At 65.9% G+C, this 20,782-nt stretch overlaps 10 protein-coding genes and 1 non-coding gene across 11 annotated transcripts; 6 read left to right on the top strand and 5 right to left on the bottom strand.

Moving 5' to 3' along the window:
- Positions 1-219: 219 nt before the first annotated feature.
- Positions 220-1,656, bottom strand: LOC62_03G003934 (uncharacterized protein; the record flags this gene model as incomplete). The annotated part of the gene is made up of 3 exons (XM_062770464.1): positions 1,528-1,656; positions 1,268-1,485; positions 220-1,152 (listed from the first exon to the last, which is right to left on the bottom strand). The coding sequence occupies exons 1-3, from the start codon at positions 1,583-1,585 to the stop codon at positions 220-222; spliced, it is 1,209 nt and encodes a 402-aa protein (XP_062626448.1). The 5' UTR covers positions 1,586-1,656.
- A 171-nt stretch (positions 1,657-1,827) lies between these two features.
- Positions 1,828-3,236, bottom strand: NUDT19 (Nucleoside diphosphate-linked moiety X motif 19). Its single transcript, XM_062770463.1, has 3 exons — positions 3,026-3,236; positions 2,627-2,979; positions 1,828-2,557 (listed from the first exon to the last, which is right to left on the bottom strand). Exons 1-3 carry the CDS (start codon positions 3,160-3,162, stop codon positions 1,947-1,949), a joined length of 1,101 nt encoding a protein of 366 aa, XP_062626447.1. The 5' UTR covers positions 3,163-3,236; the 3' UTR covers positions 1,828-1,946.
- A 310-nt stretch (positions 3,237-3,546) lies between these two features.
- Positions 3,547-4,819, bottom strand: LOC62_03G003932 (uncharacterized protein; the record flags this gene model as incomplete). Its single annotated transcript, XM_062770462.1, has 4 exons — positions 3,547-3,938; positions 3,983-4,304; positions 4,343-4,734; positions 4,783-4,819. The coding sequence occupies 4 exons, from the start codon at positions 4,817-4,819 to the stop codon at positions 3,547-3,549; spliced, it is 1,143 nt and encodes a 380-aa protein (XP_062626446.1).
- Positions 4,820-5,529: 710 nt separating this feature from the next.
- LOC62_03G003931 (uncharacterized protein) lies at positions 5,530-6,623 on the top strand (the record flags this gene model as incomplete). Its single annotated transcript, XM_062770461.1, has 4 exons — positions 5,530-5,548; positions 5,587-5,768; positions 5,824-6,148; positions 6,226-6,623. 4 exons carry the CDS (start codon positions 5,530-5,532, stop codon positions 6,621-6,623), a joined length of 924 nt encoding a protein of 307 aa, XP_062626445.1.
- ndx-7 (Putative nudix hydrolase 7) lies at positions 6,392-13,877 on the bottom strand. The gene is made up of 9 exons (XM_062770458.1): positions 13,737-13,877; positions 13,355-13,701; positions 12,738-13,312; positions 8,280-8,765; positions 8,002-8,149; positions 7,788-7,933; positions 7,558-7,738; positions 7,092-7,510; positions 6,392-7,040 (listed from the first exon to the last, which is right to left on the bottom strand). Exons 1-9 carry the CDS (start codon positions 13,835-13,837, stop codon positions 6,756-6,758), a joined length of 2,688 nt encoding a protein of 895 aa, XP_062626442.1. The 5' UTR covers positions 13,838-13,877; the 3' UTR covers positions 6,392-6,755.
- LOC62_03G003930 (uncharacterized protein) lies at positions 10,053-11,134 on the top strand (the record flags this gene model as incomplete). The annotated part of the gene is made up of 2 exons (XM_062770460.1): positions 10,053-10,315; positions 10,387-11,134. The coding sequence occupies 2 exons, from the start codon at positions 10,053-10,055 to the stop codon at positions 11,132-11,134; spliced, it is 1,011 nt and encodes a 336-aa protein (XP_062626444.1).
- LOC62_03G003929 (uncharacterized protein) lies at positions 11,577-12,690 on the top strand. The gene is made up of 2 exons (XM_062770459.1): positions 11,577-11,890; positions 11,930-12,690. The coding sequence occupies exons 1-2, from the start codon at positions 11,626-11,628 to the stop codon at positions 12,595-12,597; spliced, it is 933 nt and encodes a 310-aa protein (XP_062626443.1). The 5' UTR covers positions 11,577-11,625; the 3' UTR covers positions 12,598-12,690.
- A 353-nt stretch (positions 13,878-14,230) lies between the features above and the next one.
- Positions 14,231-14,311, top strand: LOC62_03G003927. Its single transcript has one exon. It is a non-coding gene; the product is annotated as a tRNA-Ser (tRNA).
- Positions 14,312-14,587: 276 nt separating this feature from the next.
- On the top strand, positions 14,588-15,923 carry LOC62_03G003926 (uncharacterized protein). Its single transcript, XM_062770457.1, has 3 exons — positions 14,588-14,984; positions 15,107-15,588; positions 15,642-15,923. Exons 1-3 carry the CDS (start codon positions 14,657-14,659, stop codon positions 15,849-15,851), a joined length of 1,020 nt encoding a protein of 339 aa, XP_062626441.1. The 5' UTR covers positions 14,588-14,656; the 3' UTR covers positions 15,852-15,923.
- Positions 15,924-17,027: 1,104 nt separating this feature from the next.
- Positions 17,028-19,111, top strand: TPO5 (Polyamine transporter TPO5; the record flags this gene model as incomplete). The annotated part of the gene is made up of 9 exons (XM_062770456.1): positions 17,028-17,348; positions 17,457-17,509; positions 17,561-17,595; positions 17,630-17,714; positions 17,750-17,848; positions 17,890-17,943; positions 17,978-18,034; positions 18,074-18,852; positions 18,891-19,111. 9 exons carry the CDS (start codon positions 17,028-17,030, stop codon positions 19,109-19,111), a joined length of 1,704 nt encoding a protein of 567 aa, XP_062626440.1.
- Positions 19,112-19,288: 177 nt separating this feature from the next.
- Positions 19,289-20,543, bottom strand: JLP1_0 (Alpha-ketoglutarate-dependent sulfonate dioxygenase; the record flags this gene model as incomplete). The annotated part of the gene is made up of 4 exons (XM_062770455.1): positions 19,289-19,555; positions 19,590-19,929; positions 19,965-20,436; positions 20,471-20,543. The coding sequence occupies 4 exons, from the start codon at positions 20,541-20,543 to the stop codon at positions 19,289-19,291; spliced, it is 1,152 nt and encodes a 383-aa protein (XP_062626439.1).
- Positions 20,544-20,782: the final 239 nt, after the last annotated feature.

Genomic DNA, 20,782 nt, shown 5'->3' with positions numbered 1-20,782 from the left:
GGCGAGTAGCCGGTGAGAGGCCCAGGTGGGTCGTGACGTCGTCAGTGAGTGCGGGGTGAGCTACTTGATGCTTGCTTGCTTCTTGTCCGTTTCCCCAGGCGGGCGATCGAGGACGCGTTGCGGCCTAGCGCGCCGAATCGGTCCTGAGCGTGACAATCCATCCACCGGCTACGAGTACAAGGCGGCGCGTGTGCCGGGTGCGAGGGGTGGAGGAGCGAGTCACTGCGCAGGCGTTGGCGTGCTCACGATTGCAGCTGGCGGCTCTGGGGGGCCATCCCACCAGAACCCACCGGCGGCCAACCACGCCTCCTTGACTCGCTCTTCTACGCCATCGCTCCCCTCAGTCGCCACCACCTCGGCGACGCGCTTCAATGCGCTGCGGTCCTCGGCGTACTTCATAAGCCGGTTCACCTGGCCCGAGCTCAGCGCCGCGGGGTCGCCCGACGCAAAGCGCACAATATGGCACAGGACCTCGCGGGGGAGATCGAGGAGGTGTTTCGAGCCCCGCGGGGGTTCGGCGCCGGCCGTCGTCGTCGTCGGGTCGGCGTCGTCCCTCACAGCCGAGACGAGCACCCTCGCGACGCCCAACGCTCGGAGCGCGGCTCGGCGCGCTCGCTGCCCGTACTCCGCGTTGCGATCCAAGCCTGTCCAGAGCTCGTCGTGCGCGTGCCACCGGCCCGGGTCAGGCCTGGGGCCAAAGTACCGCTGGGCTTTGCAGGTACATTCTGGCGGGAAGGGGTGCTTTGGCTTGCCGCACTGGTTGCGGCAGATGGCCCGCAGCGACGTGTTGGCGGCCAGCAGCGCCGTGATGCCCGGCGCGCCCGACGACTTGACCCAGCCCGCGGCCCACGCGTCCTGCTTGCACACGTCGGGGTCCTTGCCGACGCCAGCGTCCAGGACGTACATGTACTCCATGCTCGTGAGGAGGAGGTACTCGAGCCCCAGGGAGCGCGGGGAGGACAGGTAGGTGAGCAGGGCGGGGACGGCCTTGGGCGGGAGGTGGAGCTCGAGCTCGAGCAGGCGGAGCGTGTTTGGCTGGAGGAGGGAGAGGAAGCGCGGGAGGACGACGTGGGGCTGGTCGCAGTACTGGATCTTGAGCGAGGCGAGGGGGGCGCGGGGGATGCAGGCGAGTAGGGCTTCGAGGTCGGCGACCTGGCGAGGAGGAGAGTGTCAGCGAGGGTGCCGCGGGCAGAGGGCTCCGGGAGCCTGCTCTCCTCGCACGCCGCGGGACTCGGCACATCGCAACGAACGCCCCCACACAACTCACAGTATGCCACAGCCCTTCAAGCCTGATGGGCGCGAGCGCTGGTGCCCAGTCGGCCGTGACGGGGGGCGCGGGGTCGGGGTGGAGCGACCAGTGTTCGAGGAGGGGTGCGATGGGGGATGTGGCCGGCTGAGGGGTGCCATCTCGCTCGCCCTCACGTCCATTCGAAAGCCACTCGAGGCGCGGGTCGCGCGGCACGACCGAGATAAACAAGCCATGGGCTATCGATCGTCAACAAACGCCCAGCGCCGTCGCTGACTCACGCTGCCGGTCCAGCTCGGCCTGGACTCTGCGCCGGCGCTCAATCTCCTCTGTCCTCATGGTGATGTGTGTGATGAGAGCTCGCGGATGTTGAACGTTGTCATAGGTGTGCGGTGCGAGTGGAGTGGAGTGGGTGTTGGGAAGAAGTGACGAGACGAGATCACGAAAGATAGGTCGTGCGCTGGGCGGCGAGTCGGCCACTGCACTGTCTGGAATCGCTGGCGAGCGATCGGCACCACCGACTTGGCACTAAGGGATGGCCACTGACGTGATAAGGCGCGCTGGCCACAACAACGGCCCAACAACGACAACGTCCTCGTCGTCTTCTACAACGTACATGTCTTATGTCTTCTGCTATGTGCATGTAGGAATCCCGGCGCATCCACGTGTTGCTCCATGTCACTCTGCTCCTTCTGCCCCCTTACAACTTGCCCTCGTTCCGCACGCCCTCCTTGAGCGCCTCGTCCCTCCACCGCACCTCGACGTTCGTCGGGCCCGGGGTGCCCGGCCCGCCCGTGAGGCGAGAGACGAGCACGACGCGGTCGTGGTCGCCTCCGCGGGTGGAGCCCTTGAGCTCGAGGCCCGGCGCCTCGAGGTTGAGGGTCGCGCGGCCGTCTTTGCGGGTGATGGGCAGCCCGACGGGCGAGATACACTTGTCCGCCCACGAGATGCGGCCGAGCGGGTGGTCCGAGGGGCCAGTGGGCACCTTGTGCAGGAACTCGACGAGCGCCGCGCGCTGTGCCGCATAGTCTGTGCCGTGGTTCGGGCCGAGGAAGTCGGACAGCAGGTGCAGCAGGTACAGCTGGGGCGGGAAGAGGATGACCTCGCCCTTGCCGGCCGCTTGAATCCACGTCCCCGGGTCGGCGAACACGGCCTCGGTGTGCTCCTTGCCCCCGTCGTGCGTCGGCGTGTGCACAATCTCCTTGGAGGACACGCGCGTCGACAGCGGCAGGAAGTAGACGTACATCTGCGTCGTGAAGCGCTTGGGGACCTGGACGGGCGTGATCCAGCGCGTGAAGGGGATGAGGCCGTCTGGGGGTGTGTCAGCGGGGGAGCGATTGCGAGTAATTGAGCAACATTGCGTCCCTCGCCGCTACGTACCGACATCAGCAACACCGCCGACACTGTCAAGCCACTCGGTGAACCGCTTCTTATCGCCATGCACGAGCCCGCGCCCCTCGTCGCGCTGCGCCTCAGTGATAGGCAACAACTGGCCCGCCGCACCGCCCTTGGCGTGCGCGAGCAGGATGCCGCTCTCCTCGAACGTCTCGCGGATCGCAGCGAGACGGTACGCTTCGCCGTCGACGTGCCGCCCCGGCGTGCCGACAGCAGGCACCGTCTCGTGGTACTCTGACAGGTTGCCGCCTGGGAAGACGTGCGCCGAGGCGAAGGACGACGACGCGGCGACGCGCTGGAGGAGGAGGAGCTGGTTGGTCGGCGAGACGACCATGATGCTGGGGGAGGGTTAGCTGTGGCTAGAGAGGTGGGCGCCCCACTCACGACGACGAGGGCCGCGCCTCGGGCGGCGTGCGCTTTGCTGGCTTTGTCGACATGCTGCGTGCTGATATTGCTGGAGCGAGAAGAAGAGACGAAGACGACGAGCGCTGGGCGACTAGCCTGCGCGCGAGGAGGAGCATGGGCTGGTGGAGGGGATGGCCGACGAGGCAACACTAGTTGTCAGCGAGGGCTTGTGATGGTCGGCTGTGATTTATTGGTGTTGCCGAGTGCGGGCCCCGGCCGGGTCAACTGGGGTGAAGGGTTGTTCGGGGTTCGGATCTCGGCGGTGGGCCGTTGGTTGCAGTGGTGAGTTGGTGAGTGGGTTCAGTGTTGTTGCCTCGCTCAATGTCACCCAACGCAGCAGATGTGGCTCTTTACACGCTGCACACACACACACGACGCTACAAACAACTTCGTGCTCACAATGTCCACAGGGTTTTGTCACGACGTCTACGCGTCTACACTCCTTGGCGTCTACTCATGCCACTTGCTCCACGCTCGCTCACCCCACGCCTCCTCGCAACTCACATCCCGCGCCTAACAAAGAACCCCCCGTTGCGTATCCACTCATCGGCGGCGGCCGCATGCTCACGATGTCCGACGTCACGGTGCGAGGCAAGCGCAGCGGCCACGACAGCCCACTCGGCCTTGTTCTGCGCATAGTCGCAGATGCGGCCCACCTGCGCCGGCGTGAACCGGTACGCGGCAAACTCGAGGATACGACGCACCGCGCGCGGCGGGAGACGCTTGGCGTGGGACCGGCCAAACTCGAGCGCATGCGCGCGCGTGCAGATCTTGCAGTCGCAGCGGACGTGGCTGAGCGTGCGCGCCATGTCGAGGAGGTATCTGAACTCGACACGCGCGGCGGCCTTGGCGGCCAGGTTGCGCTGCGTGGGGACATGGGCGCTCGCGAGGTCTGCGGGCATGAGCACCCGCTCGCAGAGCTCGCTCAATACCCACTGATGTGCTCGAGCGTGGGGTGTGCCTCGATGACACCGCTCACAGCCGCCATGAGCGCCGCGCGGTCCGCGAACGCGGCCTTGGGGACGAGTATCGTCTCGACGCCGGACGCGTACGAGCGGCGCAGAAAGTCGGCAAACTGGGGTATCGCCGCGCGGGGGAGGTTCATCGCGCTGAGGTCGACGTAGCTTATGCCGACGGGGAGCGTGAGCTCGTCGAACAGGAGCTGCGTGGCGCCAGGGTCCTGCGCGACGAGCGTGATGCTGACCTGCGTGATGGGGCAGGCCGCGAGGACGTGGAGGATGGCAGGGATATCGGCGAGCTGGGGAGTTAGCGTTCCCTCGCGCAGAGCCAACTCACGCTTTGGAGCGGGGCATGAAAGCTGAAGAAGCCCTTGTCGCCGGGCACGGCGCCGGTGAGCCCGCCGAGGCGCGCCGCGAGCGGGGTGAGCGCGCGGAGCGGGTTAGGCGGGGGCGTCGGCTCGCCGACAGGGGGCCAGTCGAGCGCGGGCACGCGACCAAACGCCGCGATGCGCAGGTCGCGATCTGTCCGGCGTGAGCGGAACGACCGGGGCGTGCGGGAGCGCGGCGTCGTGGGCGGGGTAGCGAGGGGCGAGGAGGGAGCGAGGAGGGGCGTGGTGGGGCGCGACGAGGCGGGGGTCAGAGCCAACGACGAGGCCGAGGGCACAGCGGACGACAGAGAGACAGTAGTTCCGGGGTCAGCGGCGGCGCCGGGGAAGAGGATGAGCGGCCCTGGCGGCGGCTTGGCCGAACGCAACGCGCCTGCGCGGCGCAACTCACACGGCGGGGCCTGCGCGCGCTGCTGCTGCTGGTCCATGCTGCGTGCGGCGGAGAGGGGGGCGAGGGAGAGGGGCGATAGGTGTGGTATGGTGCTAATGGGGTGGTGAGGGGTCAAGTTGAGACGAGCGCGTCACGGAAGGAAGGAAGAAAGGTGGTCAGACGCACGAGACGTGCGGGGTGGGAGGTGGTGGAGATGGCCGAGTGATGGTCGTTGACGGGGGGGGGGGAGGGACGGGTTCGGAGATGGTACCAGTGGGGGAGAGCAAGGAGGTGTGAGTGTAGGGGGATGGGGTATTGAGGTCGTCGAGTAAGTCGCTACTGCTATTGTTGTTGTTACTACTGTTGTTGTCGCCGCCGTCGTCATCGTCGTTGTCGGCGGCCGGCGTCGAGCACCGCTTGCACCGTATTGTTATCGCGCACAATGGTCGAGGCGCGCCATGCTGTCCTTTAAGTGCCCTCACAGCACAGGCGTGATCGTGGACGTCCGTGTACCACAGCACTGCGCCGGTATCGGTATTGCCGCCCGCACTGCCTGTGTGTCGCTGCCGCCGCCGCCGACGACGCCTACTACACGCCGAGCTCCGCGCCGCCCCCCCCCCCCCCAGTCGCCACCACCACCCCATCGCCGCGGGGCACCGCCTCCACCGAAATACGCCACCGAGCGTCGTCGAACTCGCACATGCCGCCAAGCATTGTGGACGAACCAACAACACTGTCTCTGTCTCTCGTTCCAACCCACCCCACCTAATGGTCATCCCGAGCGCCCGTACGTGTATCGTCCTCGACAGCGCTGATACCACGCAGACCCCATACTGGGGATCAAGACGCCGCCGGCGGCCCCGCGCCTCGTCTGGCTCGGCCAGCCGGACCCCGAGGTCAACCCCCTCGCGGCGCTGCGGCCGCTCGCGCGCAGCTTGCTCGACGGGTTTGTTACGGAGCGGGATTACTATGATCGGGGGTATCAGTTCAGTGCAAGGTTGCGTGCGGTGAGTGGCCACTGCGGCCCCCTCCTCCCTCCGTGCTTGTCGCTGACCGCGTCAGGTCGAAGACGTCGACAACATCACGCAACACCTCAAGCGCTGCCCCCCGCTGCCGCGCCTCAAGCTCTCCCTGCGTGCAGGCGACCCCCTGACCCTCGAGCACCTCTTCGCCGGCCTCACTGTCTCCGCCGCGGCGCTAGAGCTCGACCTCGACCTGCCGCGCGACAGCATACCGAGCTTTGCGCGCTGGCTGCGCCGCTGTGCCGGCCTCGAAGCGCTTGCGCTGCCCCGTGTGCTTGCAGCGGACAGGGACTACTTCTTCCGCGCGGTCGAGGTGGCTGTGAGGGGGCACAAGACGCTCAGCCATGTCGGCGAGCTGGACCTCGGTGAGTGGCGTGTTGGGGAGAGGACGAGAAGTCGGGGCTCGGCTCGGCTTCGGCGCTGACGCGCCTCGCTCCGCCAGGCAACCAAACCCACCGCGGCATCATCGACACCCTGCGCCGCAACGACCAGCTCGCACGCCGGACCCGCCGCGCCGTCTTCCGCGTGCTCGTCCCCGCACGCATCGCGCTGCGCGGCGAGCAGCCGTGCCCGTGCCGCACCTGCACGCGGTGCCACCCTAGCACGCTGCTAAAACTGCCTACCCCTGTACTGAGGCGCATCCTGCACTACTGCGCCGACGACGACGTGTTGTCTGCCGAGCAGTTCGACCTGCTCCTCAAGCACGCCGAGCGTAAGGATGAGTGGGCGCACGTCGCGGGCGTCATTGGGAACACTGCCGACGGCGCCGAAGCTCGCGCACTTCGCGACGACTGGCTCCGTGCCGGCCGCCTGTGGTACACTGGCCCTTTGGAGCGATAGCCCCGCACCCTACGTCCCATCACCCAAGCCCACGCTAATGTAACATTATCAGCAATACAGTTCTAGATTTTTCTCAGCGGCTACGTAGCCGCGCTATGCAGTAGTCCTCGTGCGTGCGGTCCTCCTCGTGCCCTAGAAAACAAACGTCTTCTTCACCCCCAGTCCCTTGTCCACGGCATGCCGCGCCTCGGCTCCCCAGTCCCGCAGCGCAAAGTCGCTCAGCCGCTTGTCGTACACGTGTGGCAGGCCGCGGGCGAAGCGCGTCTCCTCGATGGGCGTTTTCAGCGCCTTGCGGAGCGCGTTGACAAACTCGGCGTACACCTTGACGTCGACGTTGTAGACGTATGGTGGGGGCACGGCCTGCATCGTGTCGTGCTGCGGGACCCAGAGAGCGGCGTTGTGCGGGTGGATCTGGTGCTGCGGCCGAGGGTCAGCGAGCGGCCTACCGCGCTCCCGTGTCGCACTCACCGGATTCAAGAACGGCACTCCCATTGCGAGCGAGCGGTACGGCGTGGGGCTAGTCTTGGGGTTTCCAATTCCAACGAGCACCTTGGCGAGCTTGAGCTGCTCGTTGAACGCGTCGGGCGTCATCGGCCCGAGGTTCTTGAAGAACGCGGGCACCTTGTCGTACGCGTCCGGCCCGGCCGTCTTCCAGCCGCCGACAAACTCGAGCCTCGGGAACTCGGGCTGCAGCTCCTTGTACGCGCGCTCAAAGTACTCGAGGGGGAACCACGAGTCCTTGAAGTAGCGCGCCGTCTTGGCGAGGATGTAGACGCGGTTCGGGCGGCGCTCGAACGGCACCGTCTCCCAGTCGGCCGGCACGCCGTCGCCGTAGCCTACGTACGTGCCTTCGCGGGCTGCCGGCCAGCCGACGCGGACAGGGGCGCCTGGGACAAGTCAGCTAGGCCTTCGGACCCACAGGCCGTGTACCCACCAGGCATGTCACCCTCCGTCGTCCACACGCGCAGCTCGTCAAACTCGGTGTGCACGATCGCCTTGCCGCGCGACAGCGACACGGAGACGTTCTTCGGCACGCCTGATTCCGCGAGCATGCACCATGATAGCGGGCCAGTGGGGGTCTCGACGCCGTCGGCCCAGAACGTAAAGTAGAAGAGCTGCGTGTGTGAGCTGCTGGACGCAAACTCAGATGACGACCCAGCTCACCTTCCACGCGGGGATGCCCCGTGGTCGCTGCGCCGTCTTGATCACGTCGTCGAGCTTGCCAAACTCGGGCTTCGGGTTGTCCGGGTTGCCCGTGAGGATGAGCACAATGTTGTCGCCTACGCGGTTGTATATTTCCTGCAGGAAGTCTGAGCGGGGTAAGCACGGCGTGTGCTGGAGGGTAGAGCACATTGCCTAGCTCCCCTCGCCGACTCACTGAAGTCCTCTGGCCCAGCATTCAGCACCGTGAAGCCCGACCGCTCAAACGACTCGCGCATCGCCTTGCAGTACACCTCCTCGCCGCCGGGGATCGGGTCCTTGTTCCCAAAGCCCCAGTAGCAGTAGTTGTGGTTGAAGACGATGATCTGGGGGGTGTCAGCCGTGTGCACGGTTCGAGCTGTCGGCGTCGCGAACGAGGAGAGAGAGAGTTGGAGCGCGCTCGCGCGACATCTCTCGCGCCACCCCTCATCGCACCCCACACATCGCCCAACTCACCTTGTCGGCATTCTTGTGACATCTTCCGCTGGCGAGACACGCAGCAAGCTGCGTCAACCGGGCATTCACGACCCACTTGTAGTCTGCCGTCTCGTCGCGCCAGTCCTTCCAGCTCTCCTGGGGGTGGTACGCGAGCTTGTCGAGCAGGGCGAGCTGCGCGGAGGGCAGCTTGGTCTTGAACCACCCTTCTCTCCACGCGTGCGGCTTGGGTGCAGACGCATTCACCGCGCCGGGCTTCCAGCTCGACTGCACGCGGTAGTCGCCTTCCCCTGTGGGCCGGAGCGCGTCGGGCACGTACGGGTCCAGGTTTGCGCGGTACGTGTAGAGAAAAAGCAGCGACGCGAGCACGAGGGCCGCGACGCCGAGCCGCTGGTGTGACCGCGCCGAGGGCAGCATTGTGTGTGTGCTGTGCGTAGCCGTGTGCGTGCCGGTGTCCTGTCTGTAGAGTGTTTGTGAGAAAGTGCAAAGGTCGATCTGCAGTCTGGTCTGTATGCCGATGTCGTGGCTCGTCGCGGCGTGGCTCGTGGTCTCCGTCCTTACTAGCGTCGGCCAGCCAGCACCAGCTCGCGCCAAGGAAAAATGAAGGTCTACAGTGAGTGCCTGGGTGGGGGTGGGATGCCGCAACTCGGCCCACCCAGGCAGGCAGCCACCACGCCGCCCCGCCGCCCAGAGTACAGAATAGACGCGTCCCGCGACGGAGCGGGGAGCTCGACCGACCCCTAAACCGTGTCTTGTACAGTGCAGGCGGGCATTGTCCTGCATGTTTCTGGGCGGACACCGCACCCCAGAGAGCCCTAACTGCAAAGCGTATCCCTTGTCTGGGTCGTGGAGTCTGCCGGTTGCGACCAAAAGTGACAGGCGTGCCGGCATCCACCACCATCGACTGCACCACATGTGCTGCGAGACGCGTCAGCATGATGGCATGGGGTTGGGTCTGGTCGCCGCTGTGCTTGCGGCGGCGGCGACCGGCGACGTGAAGCCTGCCTCAGGGCCGAGTAGAGTGCTGCTGCATGCCCGACGCCGCCGACAATACAATAACACGACGCCTTGACGAGACGCCGCTGACGCCGCGACTAGGGACTGGTGGCGCCGAGCATGCGGAGATCGAGGGTGCGTGTGCCAGGGAGGTGCCAGGCTGATCGTCGTCGGACGTCACCGCTGCGGCTGTGACTATGCATGCAACCTCGTCTCGTGGAAGCGATCTCGGAGAAGCTGTTGGAAGTGGATGTGGAAGCGCAGAGAGGCGGACGCGACTGACTGTCTTCCCTGCTCCTCCCACCTCCCTCGCCGCACCTCTTCTCGCCATAGTCCACACAATGCATAGTGCTCAACCGACACTCTCTACAAAGGTAGACGGCGCACGCGCTGAGTGATTGCGACACCGAGCTTGTCAGACACAAGCCCGTACGATGAGACAGGACGCCTCTTAGGCGGTCTCTGCGCGGGCTCTGTTGACGCGGAGCTCATGGCATCGCTGGTCCTCCTCACCCGGAGGTATGTACCAGGGCCGCTGCCTGTCGTCAACTCGTGTGTTCGAACCACACCGTGTCCCACCCCAACCTGTGCTTTGAGGTCTGTCCGTGGCCAGTTCCACCCGTGCCGTACGTTTATCGTCCTGCTGGATAAACCTAATAGCATTTTGGATTTGTTGCTCGGCCTAATATCTGTCTAATAGTCCGCCTCCCGCATCTTAACCTCGCCTAACAACAATGTGGAGGAGATGCATATAGTTCAGATTGTCAGACCGGGCAACCCCATGACCACTTCTTCACCATGCCTAAACCCCCACCCACGCTCGACTACGACACATACCCGCACGTCTTGGAGGCGGTCGCCTCGTACGCCGAGCACGGGGTGCTCCTCGTGCTGCGGCAGACGTGCCGCCGCGCAAACACGTACATCAGCAACCTGCTCTTCTCCCATCTGGAGCTGTACGACGATGCGTCCAACGCGCTCGTCGTGCTCTCGGCCTACACGAACCAGCCGATCGGGGTCCGCGGCGCGGTCGTATCGCGCATGAACTCTCTTCTTCTGCGGTACGCGCGCACGCTGACGCTGCGACTCCCGCTCGACAGCTTCGACCTCGCGTGACGAGCTCGAACCTTAGCACCCTCCGCCTCCTCCCGCGCGACGAAGGCACGCTCGACCTGCGCGCGCCGGACACACTGCCGACAGCAGACACGGTCATCGCGCTCACCGACGTCAACACGCTCAGTCCGTACCTCGCCGCCAACACACAGCATGCGCGCCTGAGCGTCGGCCGCAGCTTTGACCTGCCGCCCGGCGTGCGGCGCTTCGTCCTCCATGTTCGGTTCAACGAGGCGTTTGACTGGCGAGACGGATACTATGCGCCTGGCCCGCTCCCTGCGTCGGTCCAGGACGTCACCGTCATCCTGTCCCCCGCTGTAGCGTGGTTCCACACCCCAATGGGCAGCCACATCGAGCGGTTCGTGCCCAACCCCGCGTGGCTGGCCGACATGGCCTCGTGGCTCGTCACGGCGCTGTGGCCGGCCCGCGCCGTGCTCCAGGCTGAGCCGCCGCGCAGGCTCACGATCGTCGGGCTCGAGGGCATTGAGGCGGAGTGGGCCGGCCTGGGGACGAGTGATGCCACGGACGGCATCGAAGCGGGCCTCCGCGCCGCCGTGGAGGAGCGCGTGCAGTGGTCCCTTCCGGAGGAGGGCTGGTACAGCTCGCGCGAGCAGTGGGAGGCGCACCGCGACGCGCTGGTGCAGGCCGTGTCGGATATCGAGTTTGTCCCGAGGGAAGCGTACAAGGCGGCAATTGGGCTCCGGCAGTGGGCTCTCGAAGGCAAGGAGTATGCCCTGGCGCCGGGTCATGGAAGGGGACACCGGTAGCCGAAGCGATCGTGTAGCTAGCCATGGCCATAGGCTGCTGCGCGCTGACCTGATGCTGCGGCAGCTGAACTGGTACGAGGCATCAGACATCATCGCCGTTTTGTAACCCTGTATGCACAATATTGTATTCGGCGTCGCCGCAGCGTCTGAGCCACCCGTCCGCTCTTGGACACAGCAAACGACCCATGCCTGGCCCGCCCCACCCTGCCCCACCGGAGCGCAACGGAGCACCTCATGGCCCCATACGAGCCCCAGCGGCCCATGCATTCGCGTAGTCGTCGCACTGACATTGCCAAGAGGCGAAGGAGCGTGGGTGTCGTCGAGCCAGTTCCGATCCTGCGCCACCGACCCACCCCGCCCGGCCCACCGGTTACCAGCCCCATCCCGATCACGGAACGATTTAACCGGCACGTCCATGACAACAAGACACATGGACGCGTGACGTCGAGCGAGCAAGTCTTGCCACTCGACTCCACTCAACAACCACAATCATGAACCCAGCCAGAACAGCCCTCGCAGCGCTCGCACCCACGCGCGCCGCGCTCCCCACCACCCTCCTTCGCACCGCGCGTGCCGGCACGGCGCGTGTGCCACACCACCTACCCCGCATCATTCCCGCCCGTCGCCCCGCGTCGCACGCGGCCGGGGTGACGGCCATCCCGTATGCGTCGCTCGTGACGCGCATCGTCGTCGAGGACGCGCCGAAGAAGTACCACCGGCCCGAGTCGCACGCGGCCAAGATCACCATGACGCCGTGTGGGTGGTGCTGCGGCCTTGGCTTCCACTAACTCGCAGTCATGACGCGCGCTGCCGCGCCGTCCCCGCACGGGTCGTACGAGTCCCCCGTCGCTGCCCTCCGGCCAACCAAGATGCTCGCGTACACCCCCGTGGCGGACCACAGCGCGCGCCACACGCCGATGGAGTACCCCCTCCCGGAGGGAGTGGACAAGGTGGTGCTCAACCTGCGCTTTGACCCCGCGCGCAGCTGGATGGCGTACCTCGCGTATTTCCGCCTGCCCGCGAGCGTGAAGGAGCTCGTGCTCCTGCTCTCAGTCGACGGGCAGCTCGCGAGCCATACCCGCGAGCGCGCAATGGCAGAGTGGCAGTGGGACCTGGTGCGCGCGCTCACGAGCGGCATCTTCACGCACCGCGAGGTGGCGTACACGCTTGTCGACGCGCAGGGCGTCGACGAGAGCATCAAGAAGGAGGTGTGGCGATGGGTACGTCGTGCGCAAGGGAGGGAGCTCACGCCCCAGTGCTCGGAGGAGTACGAGTGCCAGGACTTGCCGAGCCGCGCCGCGCGCCTGAGAGAAGGCGGAGAGGCGGCGCCGGATACCCCGGAGGAACATACCGCCCACGCGCGCGCGTTCGCGCCGTGGAATAACCTCGCGTTCCTCAGCTCGGAGGAGTACTGCCAGCGAATTGGTCCAGAGCAGTTTGCGCTCGAGATCCAGGAGAACTAGGGGGCGGAGGACGCCGAGGGGACAAGTAGAACCAAAGGAAAGACCAAGTTGTACGAACTACAAACGCCCGTTGTACACTATGCATAATGAGAGATCTGCTCCTGCCCACCGCTACGCTACAACTTGGACGCCTCGCCGACCGCCCCCTGCTCGGGGACGACGTCGCGCCGCATGCGCACCTCTGCCCCTCTCGGGCCGCCAGCCTCCGAGTTGACGAGCACGACGCGGGAAAAGTCACCGCCGCGGCCTTGGCCTTCGAGCTCGGGCCCGGCCTCCTCGAGCCCGATGACGAGGTATCCGTCGTCCCGGCGTACAGGAAGGACATAGGAGCAGATGACCTTGTCGGCCCAGAGGATGTTGTTCGTGCGGTCGTCGCCCGGCCCGGTCGGCGTAGCCTTGATAAAGTCCAGCAAGCGCTGTCGCTGCGCCTCGTGGCTGCCCCCGTGCTCGTTCGTCGTCGCGAGCACGCCAGGCCCGGGGAAGAAGTCGGCCAGCAGCGCGAGGAGAAACGCCTGCGGCTCGTACACGATGATATCTCCGCGCCGCGCGCGCTCAGCCCACTCCCGCACGTCGGCCCACTCGGCGTCCGTGTGCTCCAGCCCCCCGTCGTGGGCGGCGTCGGCGTCCGCCGACAGGAGGTAGAGGTACATCTGGGCCGAGAAGCGCTTTGGCGCGTTCGGCGGCGTGATCCAGCGGGTTAGGGGGATGAGGTTGTCTGGGGGCTCAGCTTAAGGTGTCGAGAGTTGCCGCTGCTCACCCAGGTCCGGCTCGGCGCCGATGCCGGCGAGGAAGTCGAGAAACTTGACCTTATCCCCGTGAATCGCCTTCCTCCCCTCCGTCCGCTCGGCCACAGAAAGCTCCACGAGGCCGTCCTCGCCCCTCCGCTTCGCGAGCAGGATCCCGCTCTCCTCAAACGTCTCGCGCACCGCTGCGAGGCGGTACGCGCGCGAGTCGGTGTGCCTGTCGGCGTCGTGCTCGGCCGGCACCGTCTCGTGGAACGAGCTCAGCGTGCCGCCGGGGAAGACGTGCGCGGAGGCAAAGGCCGACGACGTGCCGACGCGGTGGAGGAGGAGGAGCTGGTTCGTGGGCGAGAGGAGCATGACGCTGGGGTCAGCGAGCCCGGCGGTGGGACAACTCACCTGGACGATGGCCGCGGCACTGGCGGGTTCGCGACCGCCTTGCGCAGGAACGGGCGGTCCTCGTCCGCCAGGACGGGGAGGAAGGACGGCTTGCTGGCCATGGTGCGGGCGTGTGGGCGTGCGTTGAGGATAAGTGTCAAGACCCGCGGCGCGAGGGTTATCATGGAAGAGCAACGTCGCGAGTGTTGCTCGTCGAGTCGGCTTGCCTTGGCTGGCTGGCTGGCTGGGCATGGCTGATCTCGTCATGCGGCGTCGCCCGTCTCCGAAACGACGCAGCCGGTTACCGAGCCGGATGCCGCGCTCGCCTGAGGGCGACTTTTCTACCCTTGACATCGCTGCAAACGTTTTGGAAGGTAGCAATGAGGAGCCACATGATGCATGAGAGCAGAGGGAGCTGCATGCATAGCGGGGCGTGGACAGGAAGGCCTTCCGATCTCCAGACCGCCATCCTCTTGGGCGCAAGGGCGCACCGCCCTGCAGATCTTCTTCACCCAGGCAACGTGGCGGAGTGGTTAACGCGGTTGACTCGAAATCAACTTCCTTCGGGAGCACATGTTCGAATCATGTCGTTGTCGTGAGAGATCTCTCTTTTGGCTGGGCGAAAGGAGTGTTGATTATGTCAAGGGCCAGTGTCATTGGGCAGAGCCGACGCATGGCGGCCACCGGCCCGGCGTGAGCCCAGCCAACGCCCAGCGCCCAGCCCACCCCCCTCCGCTGGCCCCACTCTGCCCCACGCGTATCCCCTTTAGCGGGGCGGAACAACGCCAACAACAAAGCCGAAAGTCGGCTCTACTCTTTTGTACAAGCATCATTCCGACACGTCGCGACTTTTATGCTATGCAGCTGTTTGGGTCTTGTTGTTGTTGTTGTTCTCTACGCGGGGCGGGAGTGCGCTAGACGACTGCGACGACACAGACGACATGCGGCTCCCCATCACGGCGGGAGCGGCAGTGAGGCTCGCCCTTCCCCGGGCCACAGTCCGCCAACAGCAACAGCACCCGGCGGCATCGTCGTGCTCGGGCCTGCTGTGGTCGCTGTCCCCATCCCCAAAGATTTCGACAACGGCGGCGACGACAAGACGAGCATTCACGACCACCGTGCCGCCGCCGCCGGCGCGCACGTACCACTTCACCGACGCCGACCTAGTCGACACGTATACCCAGCGCTGGGCGCGCGTCGACGTCGCCCGCGCGCCCGAGCTCGACGACACCGAGTGGGGGCAGGCGGCGAGGGTGACTGTTACGCCTGGTGAGTTGCTGTCGGGGTCGTGAGCTGCGCCGTGCTCTCGCTCGTGAGAACAGTGACGTCGAGCTGCTTCTCGTGCCCGTTCGCCTCCCCCGCCCCGCGCCGCCCACTGACCACACGCCCAGTCGTAACCCAGGTCCTCCACTTCGCCGAGCCCCCGTCCGACATGCACGTCGCCTTCCCGCGCACGCCGCAGCGGCATGTGCCCGTGGCCCAGTTCCCCGCGTCCGAGAGGGTAGTCTACGAGCGCGCGGCCAACGTGGCGAGCTACACCGTGCCGCCGGGCACGACGGGCATCGCGCTCAACCTGGCGTACGCGCACGACGCGCCGTGGCTCGCGCGCATGCTCGCCGTGCAGGTCCCGCCGGCGGTCGACGCGGCGCTGGGCCACCTCGTCGTCAACCTCTCCCCGGGGTACTCGCCGGGCGGGATCACGACGGTGCAGGGCGAGTACTACCGCTCGTGGCGGCGGGTGCTCGCCCACTGGCTGTACGACGGTATCGTGACCCGCTTGTGCGCGGAGACGGTGGTGACCGTGCTCGGGCTCGCGCGGCTCGACCCCACGCGGACGGTCGAGGCCGAGCTGGTGGACCAGGTGACCGAGCTGGTGAGGCGCGGACGAAGAGTTGGAGGAGGGAGAAAAGCTGACGCCCCGCCCAGTGCCAAGAAGCGTACCTCGACGCCATTGACGCCTGCGACCAGGGCCAGGCGCCGTTCTGGCTCTCGGACGCAGAGTCCCTCGACACGGCGCTGAGAGACGCAAGGCTCAGAGAACACCACAACCTCCCGCTCGAGCACATGCGTATCTGGAGCCCGGGGCAGTACGAGGAGGAGGTCGGCAGCGAGGTGTTTGAGCTCATTGTCGGGTAGGGGGTAACGGGTACACGACACGACGATAATGTTGTACACTAGGCACACCTGCATTGCATGGCTTGCGCGGGGTAGCACGACGGCCGCAGTGGGGAGGATCACAAGAGGCGGCCGCCATGGGGCACCGGCGACAATGGCTTGCTCGATCGATCAAATCAGCCAAGTGCCACCGCCTCCTGGTCGGATGGAATCTGCCCTCCGGATTCCAGCACGCGCCGGCCTGAGTTTGTCGATCACCTGTGTGTCGTCACTTGCCGTGTGGAGCCACTTGCACACTTACACCCGTGATAACGCTCGCCAGTGCTGATGATGCCTCAGCAGTAGGCCCGACAAGCGACGACAGCCAAAAGGCGACGAGAGCGAGATCTACCCGTGTCGTGGTCATGCCGGTTTCCGAGGTATCTCACGCGCCGCGGCGTCACGGGGCGGTTCCGCTCCCCACCGCGCGCGCACGGCGTCGCCTGCCTGCCTGCCCGCCTGCGCCGCGGCGTGCGTATAATTACACCAAGGCGTGTGCATATACCCATAGCCGCCATCGCCGTCATTCCAGCGGCGCTGATAAACGACCAGGCAGCGACCTCGCCGTGCCTGAGCCCAATCGCTCAGCTCGCAAGGACGGATAAACGTCGCCAAGCTCGGCAAACCATGCCACTGAAGCGCGCTTCTCATCGTTTCTCTGGCCAGCGGCGAGCTCAAGCGAGGCTGCTGGCGATCGTGGCTGCCCCCTGCGGGCTCGCTCGCGAGTGACGACGGCGCGCTGGGGGCAGGGCGTTGCTTGTCGGTGGGCCGGAATCGGCACACGGCGCCGATAGCGAGCGACGCCGGGCTGGGCTGGATTCGTTGCCGATTGTCAACACGCTTCGTTGTCAATGGCGCCAACAAGTGAGCCAACAAGCAAGTGGCCGTCCGGCGCCGCGCGCGCGCGCCTGCTCGCTCGCTCGCTCGCTCGCTGCCTCGCGCTAACCTGCCCGTCCGCGTTCCTCTGAGTCAGCCCTGCGCATGGGGTGTCCCAAGCGACGGCGATAGCCAAACAGAACACGGCGCCGTGCCAGGAGACAAGGCACTACGTCCTCATTCGGCCCGCTGGGCCCTGTCTGGCTAAAGCAAAGGCAAGGAGAGGCGAGATGATAAAAGGGCTCACTGGTCTGGGGATGTGGGCCCCCCAGCCCCACAATAATGTCCGACAAACCGACCACCGCGCACGTCGAAGCCGCGCCGCTGCCCTCGTCGTCGCCGTACGGCGGCTCGAGCAACACGCCAAGCGAGACAGAGAAGGCAGCGTACACCGCCCACGTACGCGAAATCACGGAAAAGTACCATGACCAAGGGGAGGCGGCCAAGCTCGAGGAGCTCGGATACCAGCAGGAAGTCAAGCGCAACATGACCATGATCGGCGTGCTGGGCCTCAGCTTCGCCATCATGGCCGTGCCCCTCGGTGTGAGCTTGATGCTGGGCACATTCTTGACCTGTGGCGGGCCAGTGACGATGGTGTATGGCGTGAGTATGGCGCGCGATGGCGACGGCGGATCGCGGCGGGCAGATGGCGCGATAGCGGCCATCACGGGTATCTGATGAGGAATGTTGCTGACCCCGACTTCCCCGCAGTGGACATTTGTCTCGGGCGTGTCAATGTGCATGGCGAGCAGCCTCGCCGAGATGTGAGCGGCCTGTGGCGTGCCTGAGGCTACAGGACTAACCACACCACCCAGCTGCTCAGTCTTCCCGACCTCGGGCGGCGTGTACTGTAAGTGGCGGCGCGTGGGCTGGGCTCACGTCAGACTGGTCGGCCATGCTCTCGCCGCCAAAGTTCAGCCGCTTCGCATCCTACCTAACGGGGTGGTTTGCTGTGGTGTCAAACTGGACGTACGTGACCTGTATGAGACGCCGCTGAGCCCCAGCCTCGCCGGGTCGATTGCGTTCGGAGGGAGCCAGCTCGTGCTCGCCGCCGTGACGCTCTTCCATGAGGACTATGTCCCGACCGCGTGGCAGACGCTGCTGTGAGTGGCGCCACTGAGCAGGATACCACTGACAAGCCTAGGGTGTACTGGGCCGCGCTGGCCTGCGAGTTCGTCATCAACCTCTACGGCAACGAGTGGGTGTACACCCCAGCGCCACACTGACCGCAGCTACATTGACCGCCTCAACACGTTCGTGCTGTACTGGACCGGCGCGTCGACCATCATGTGAGCCACCGTGCCGTGTGTGGCATCTGACCTCGCCAGCATTATCGTCACGCTTCTTGTCAAGTCGGACCACTACCACTCGGGCAAGTTTGTCTTCTCGCAGTTCGCCAACAACTCTGGCTGGCCGGACGGCTGGGCCTTCTTCGTTGGTCTCCTGTCCGCCGCGTACATCCTCACGGGGTACGGCACCGTCTCGGCCCTGTGCGAGGAGGTACACAACCCCGAGCGCGAGGTGCCGCGCGCCATGGTACTTTCTGTCGCTGCGGCGTTCGTGACGGGCATTGTGCTTCTCATCCCGCTCGCCATCACGCTCCCATACGACATTGACGCGCTCCTCGCCGTGCCCTCGGGCCAGCCGATGCCGCTCCTCTTCAAGATGGTGACCCACTCTGCGCCGGCGGCAATGGGCCTCCTCTCCCTCGTGCTCGGCATCTGGGCGTTCGCGTCCGTCGGCTCGCTGACCACCGCATCGCGCGCGACGTGGGCCTTCTCGCGCGACGGCGGCATCCCCGGCTCGCAGTGGTGGAAGCGCGTCAACACGCGCCGCGGCGTGCCGGTCTGGTCGCTCACGCTGTCGACCATCGTGTGCGGCCTCCTCGGCCTGCTGTACCTCGGCTCGTCGGCCGCCTTCAACGCCTTCACGGGCGTCGCGACCATCTGCCTCGGCTGCTCGTACGCCTTCCCCATCCTCTGCTCGCTCCTCACCCGCCGCGAGCACATGTCGCGCGCGGCGTACCCGCTTGGCAACACGCTCGGGTACACGGTCAACATCGTCGCCGTGGTGTGGATCTCGTTCAGCATTATCCTGTTCTGCATGCGTAAGTGGCTCCTGGAGGCTGCAGCTGACACATCCCAGCCACGGCCATCCCCGTCACTGCCGAGACGACAAACTACGCGTCGGTCGTGTTCGTCGCCTTCGCCGTCATCGCCGCGACCTGGTATTTTGTCAACGCGCGCAAGCACTACACTGGCCCGCTGGTGTCGGTCGTGCGCAGGGAGGAGGAAGCGCAGTCTAGGAGGGCCTCGGCTGCTCCCTCGCGCGTGCAGTCGCGTGTCGAGCGTGTCGAGGGTGCGTAAGTGTCAACCAGTTAGGAGCAGGTGAGGTGTGGGTTTGAAGACGAGAGCGTTGTCAGAAGCTAGTATCGAATGTGAAGTATGCATGTGTTTGGGCGGATACACCACGGAAAGGATACATGTACACCACGGAAAATGTCTGATGCCAGTTAACCCTTATGCATTCCCAGCTCACACAACCTAGTAGTACTTGACCCGCCCCTGCTCCTGCACCACACCCGGGTCGAGCCCCAACGCGACGCGGCGGCTCTGCCCCGCTGAGGCAGGAAGAGGCACCTCGGCGAGCGTGGTAACGCGAGTGGCGTGGCGGTGCTGTCCGGTCGTGTCGTCGACCGTGTCTGACGCTGTCGAGTCGATGGTGGACCGCGCGTCCCAGATGGCCGACGTGCCCGGAGTCCAGCGGAACCGCACCTGTCCTTCAAACGCCGTCTCATACGTCCTCCAGAGCTTGGGGTCAGCGCCACCCCCTCGGGCCACTTACATGCTCAAGCAACGCGTCCGAGTCGGCAGCAGTCAAGCCCTTGATGCCGACCATGTACCGCCTGTTGACGAACAGGCTCTTCCACCCCGTGACGGGGTGGGTGCGTACCAGCGGGTGCGCAGTCACGATGGGCACCTTGAGCCCGTCGGGGTCGGCGGGGTTCGTGTACACGTGCGCGGAGCGGTACAGTCCCTCGAGTGTGTCGACGAACGCCTGGAGCGGGGGCGAGAGCTTGTCGTACGCGACGTAGCCGGACGAGAAGGTCGTGTCGCCGCCCGTGGGCGGCGTCGAGTCGTAGTGCAGGTGCGTGTATCCCGGTGGCTGGGGCTCGTGGGCGAGGCTAGCGTCAGGTATGCCACAGCGCGGCGGGCCTACCTCGTGTGCCACTCCTGCTCGCTGCACGGGTTACGAAAGTCGACGAGCTCGCCATGCTGGCGCAGCAGCTCGTCCGAGATGGTCTGTACCCCCGGCAGGCCGGGGAGCACGCCGGCCGAGGGGTGGTGGTGTACTTTGCCCCAGTACTCCCCGAGCGCGAGCTGCTCCTGCGGCGTGATCTCCTGGTCGCGGAGGAAGACGACGCCGCGCTGCGCGACGAGGAGCGCGAGGGCGTCCTTCTGCGCGTCGGTGAGGCTGGCGAGCTGGAGCCCGCGGATCTCGGTCCCGATGTGTGGCGTCAGGTCGACCAGCTCGGCGACTTCGGCCAGCGGGGACAGCGAACTCGCGCGCGCCGCTGCGTCCGCGTACTCGAAGGGCTGGGCGAAAGCTTTGGCTGCGTTCAGAGACGCGGGCTTGGTCGGGTAGTAGGGGTACCCGTTCGACAGGTCGATGCCGGCCGCGACGAGGCGGTCTGGAGTCAGCTCGTGCCGCGAGGGTTCACTTACCCCTCGTGCGGGACGAGATGCGGAACTCCTTGCCGTTGGACGACCTGTTCTCGGGGGTGGTGGCGGCGGTCATCGTGGTCAGTGGGGTGGCCGTCGTGAGGCTGCAGCGTCGTCATTTATGCATCACGACTGTCCGCTCCGTGGATGTCAAGCACACGCACAGCGGCACAGTATCTCGGCGCGCCCATCTCCGAGTCGCATCTGCCATGTCGCCACAGACACAACGACGCACGAATCCAGCCGCCACGCCCGAAGGCCACGTTCAGCGCCATCACCCCCTCCGGCGGGCTGATCAAGCCTATCGCCAGCCAA

This window comes from Vanrija pseudolonga, chromosome 3, assembly GCF_020906515.1.
Source record: "Vanrija pseudolonga chromosome 3, complete sequence".
Classification (NCBI taxonomy): domain Eukaryota; kingdom Fungi; phylum Basidiomycota; class Tremellomycetes; order Trichosporonales; family Trichosporonaceae; genus Vanrija; species Vanrija pseudolonga.
This window is presented reverse-complemented; position numbering and strand designations above follow the sequence as displayed.

Bases quoted from the DNA above. Each gene is read 5' to 3' on its own strand.
- ndx-7 (XM_062770458.1), bottom strand. From the start codon at position 13,837: ATGGCCAGCAAGCCGTCCTTCCTCCCCGTCCTGGCGGACGAGGACCGC. The intron at 13,702-13,736 runs GTGAGTTGTCCC...CGCTGACCCCAG, and splicing joins GTGCCGCGGCCATCGTCCAG to CGTCATGCTCCTCTCGCCCA. The intron at 7,041-7,091 runs GTGAGTGCGACA...CCTCGGCCGCAG, and splicing joins GAGTGCCGTTCTTGAATCCG to CACCAGATCCACCCGCACAA.
- LOC62_03G003929 (XM_062770459.1), top strand. From the start codon at position 11,626: ATGAACCCAGCCAGAACAGCCCTCGCAGCGCTCGCACCCACGCGCGCC. The intron at 11,891-11,929 runs GTGGGTGGTGCT...ACTAACTCGCAG, and splicing joins CAAGATCACCATGACGCCGT to TCATGACGCGCGCTGCCGCG.
- NUDT19 (XM_062770463.1), bottom strand. From the start codon at position 3,162: ATGCTCCTCCTCGCGCGCAGGCTAGTCGCCCAGCGCTCGTCGTCTTCG. The intron at 2,980-3,025 runs GTGAGTGGGGCG...ACCCTCCCCCAG, and splicing joins GAGGCGCGGCCCTCGTCGTC to CATCATGGTCGTCTCGCCGA. The intron at 2,558-2,626 runs GTACGTAGCGGC...ACACACCCCCAG, and splicing joins CGGCGGTGTTGCTGATGTCG to ACGGCCTCATCCCCTTCACG.
- LOC62_03G003926 (XM_062770457.1), top strand. From the start codon at position 14,657: ATGCGGCTCCCCATCACGGCGGGAGCGGCAGTGAGGCTCGCCCTTCCC. The intron at 14,985-15,106 runs GTGAGTTGCTGT...CCACACGCCCAG, and splicing joins GAGGGTGACTGTTACGCCTG to TCGTAACCCAGGTCCTCCAC. The intron at 15,589-15,641 runs GTGAGGCGCGGA...CGCCCCGCCCAG, and splicing joins TGGACCAGGTGACCGAGCTG to TGCCAAGAAGCGTACCTCGA.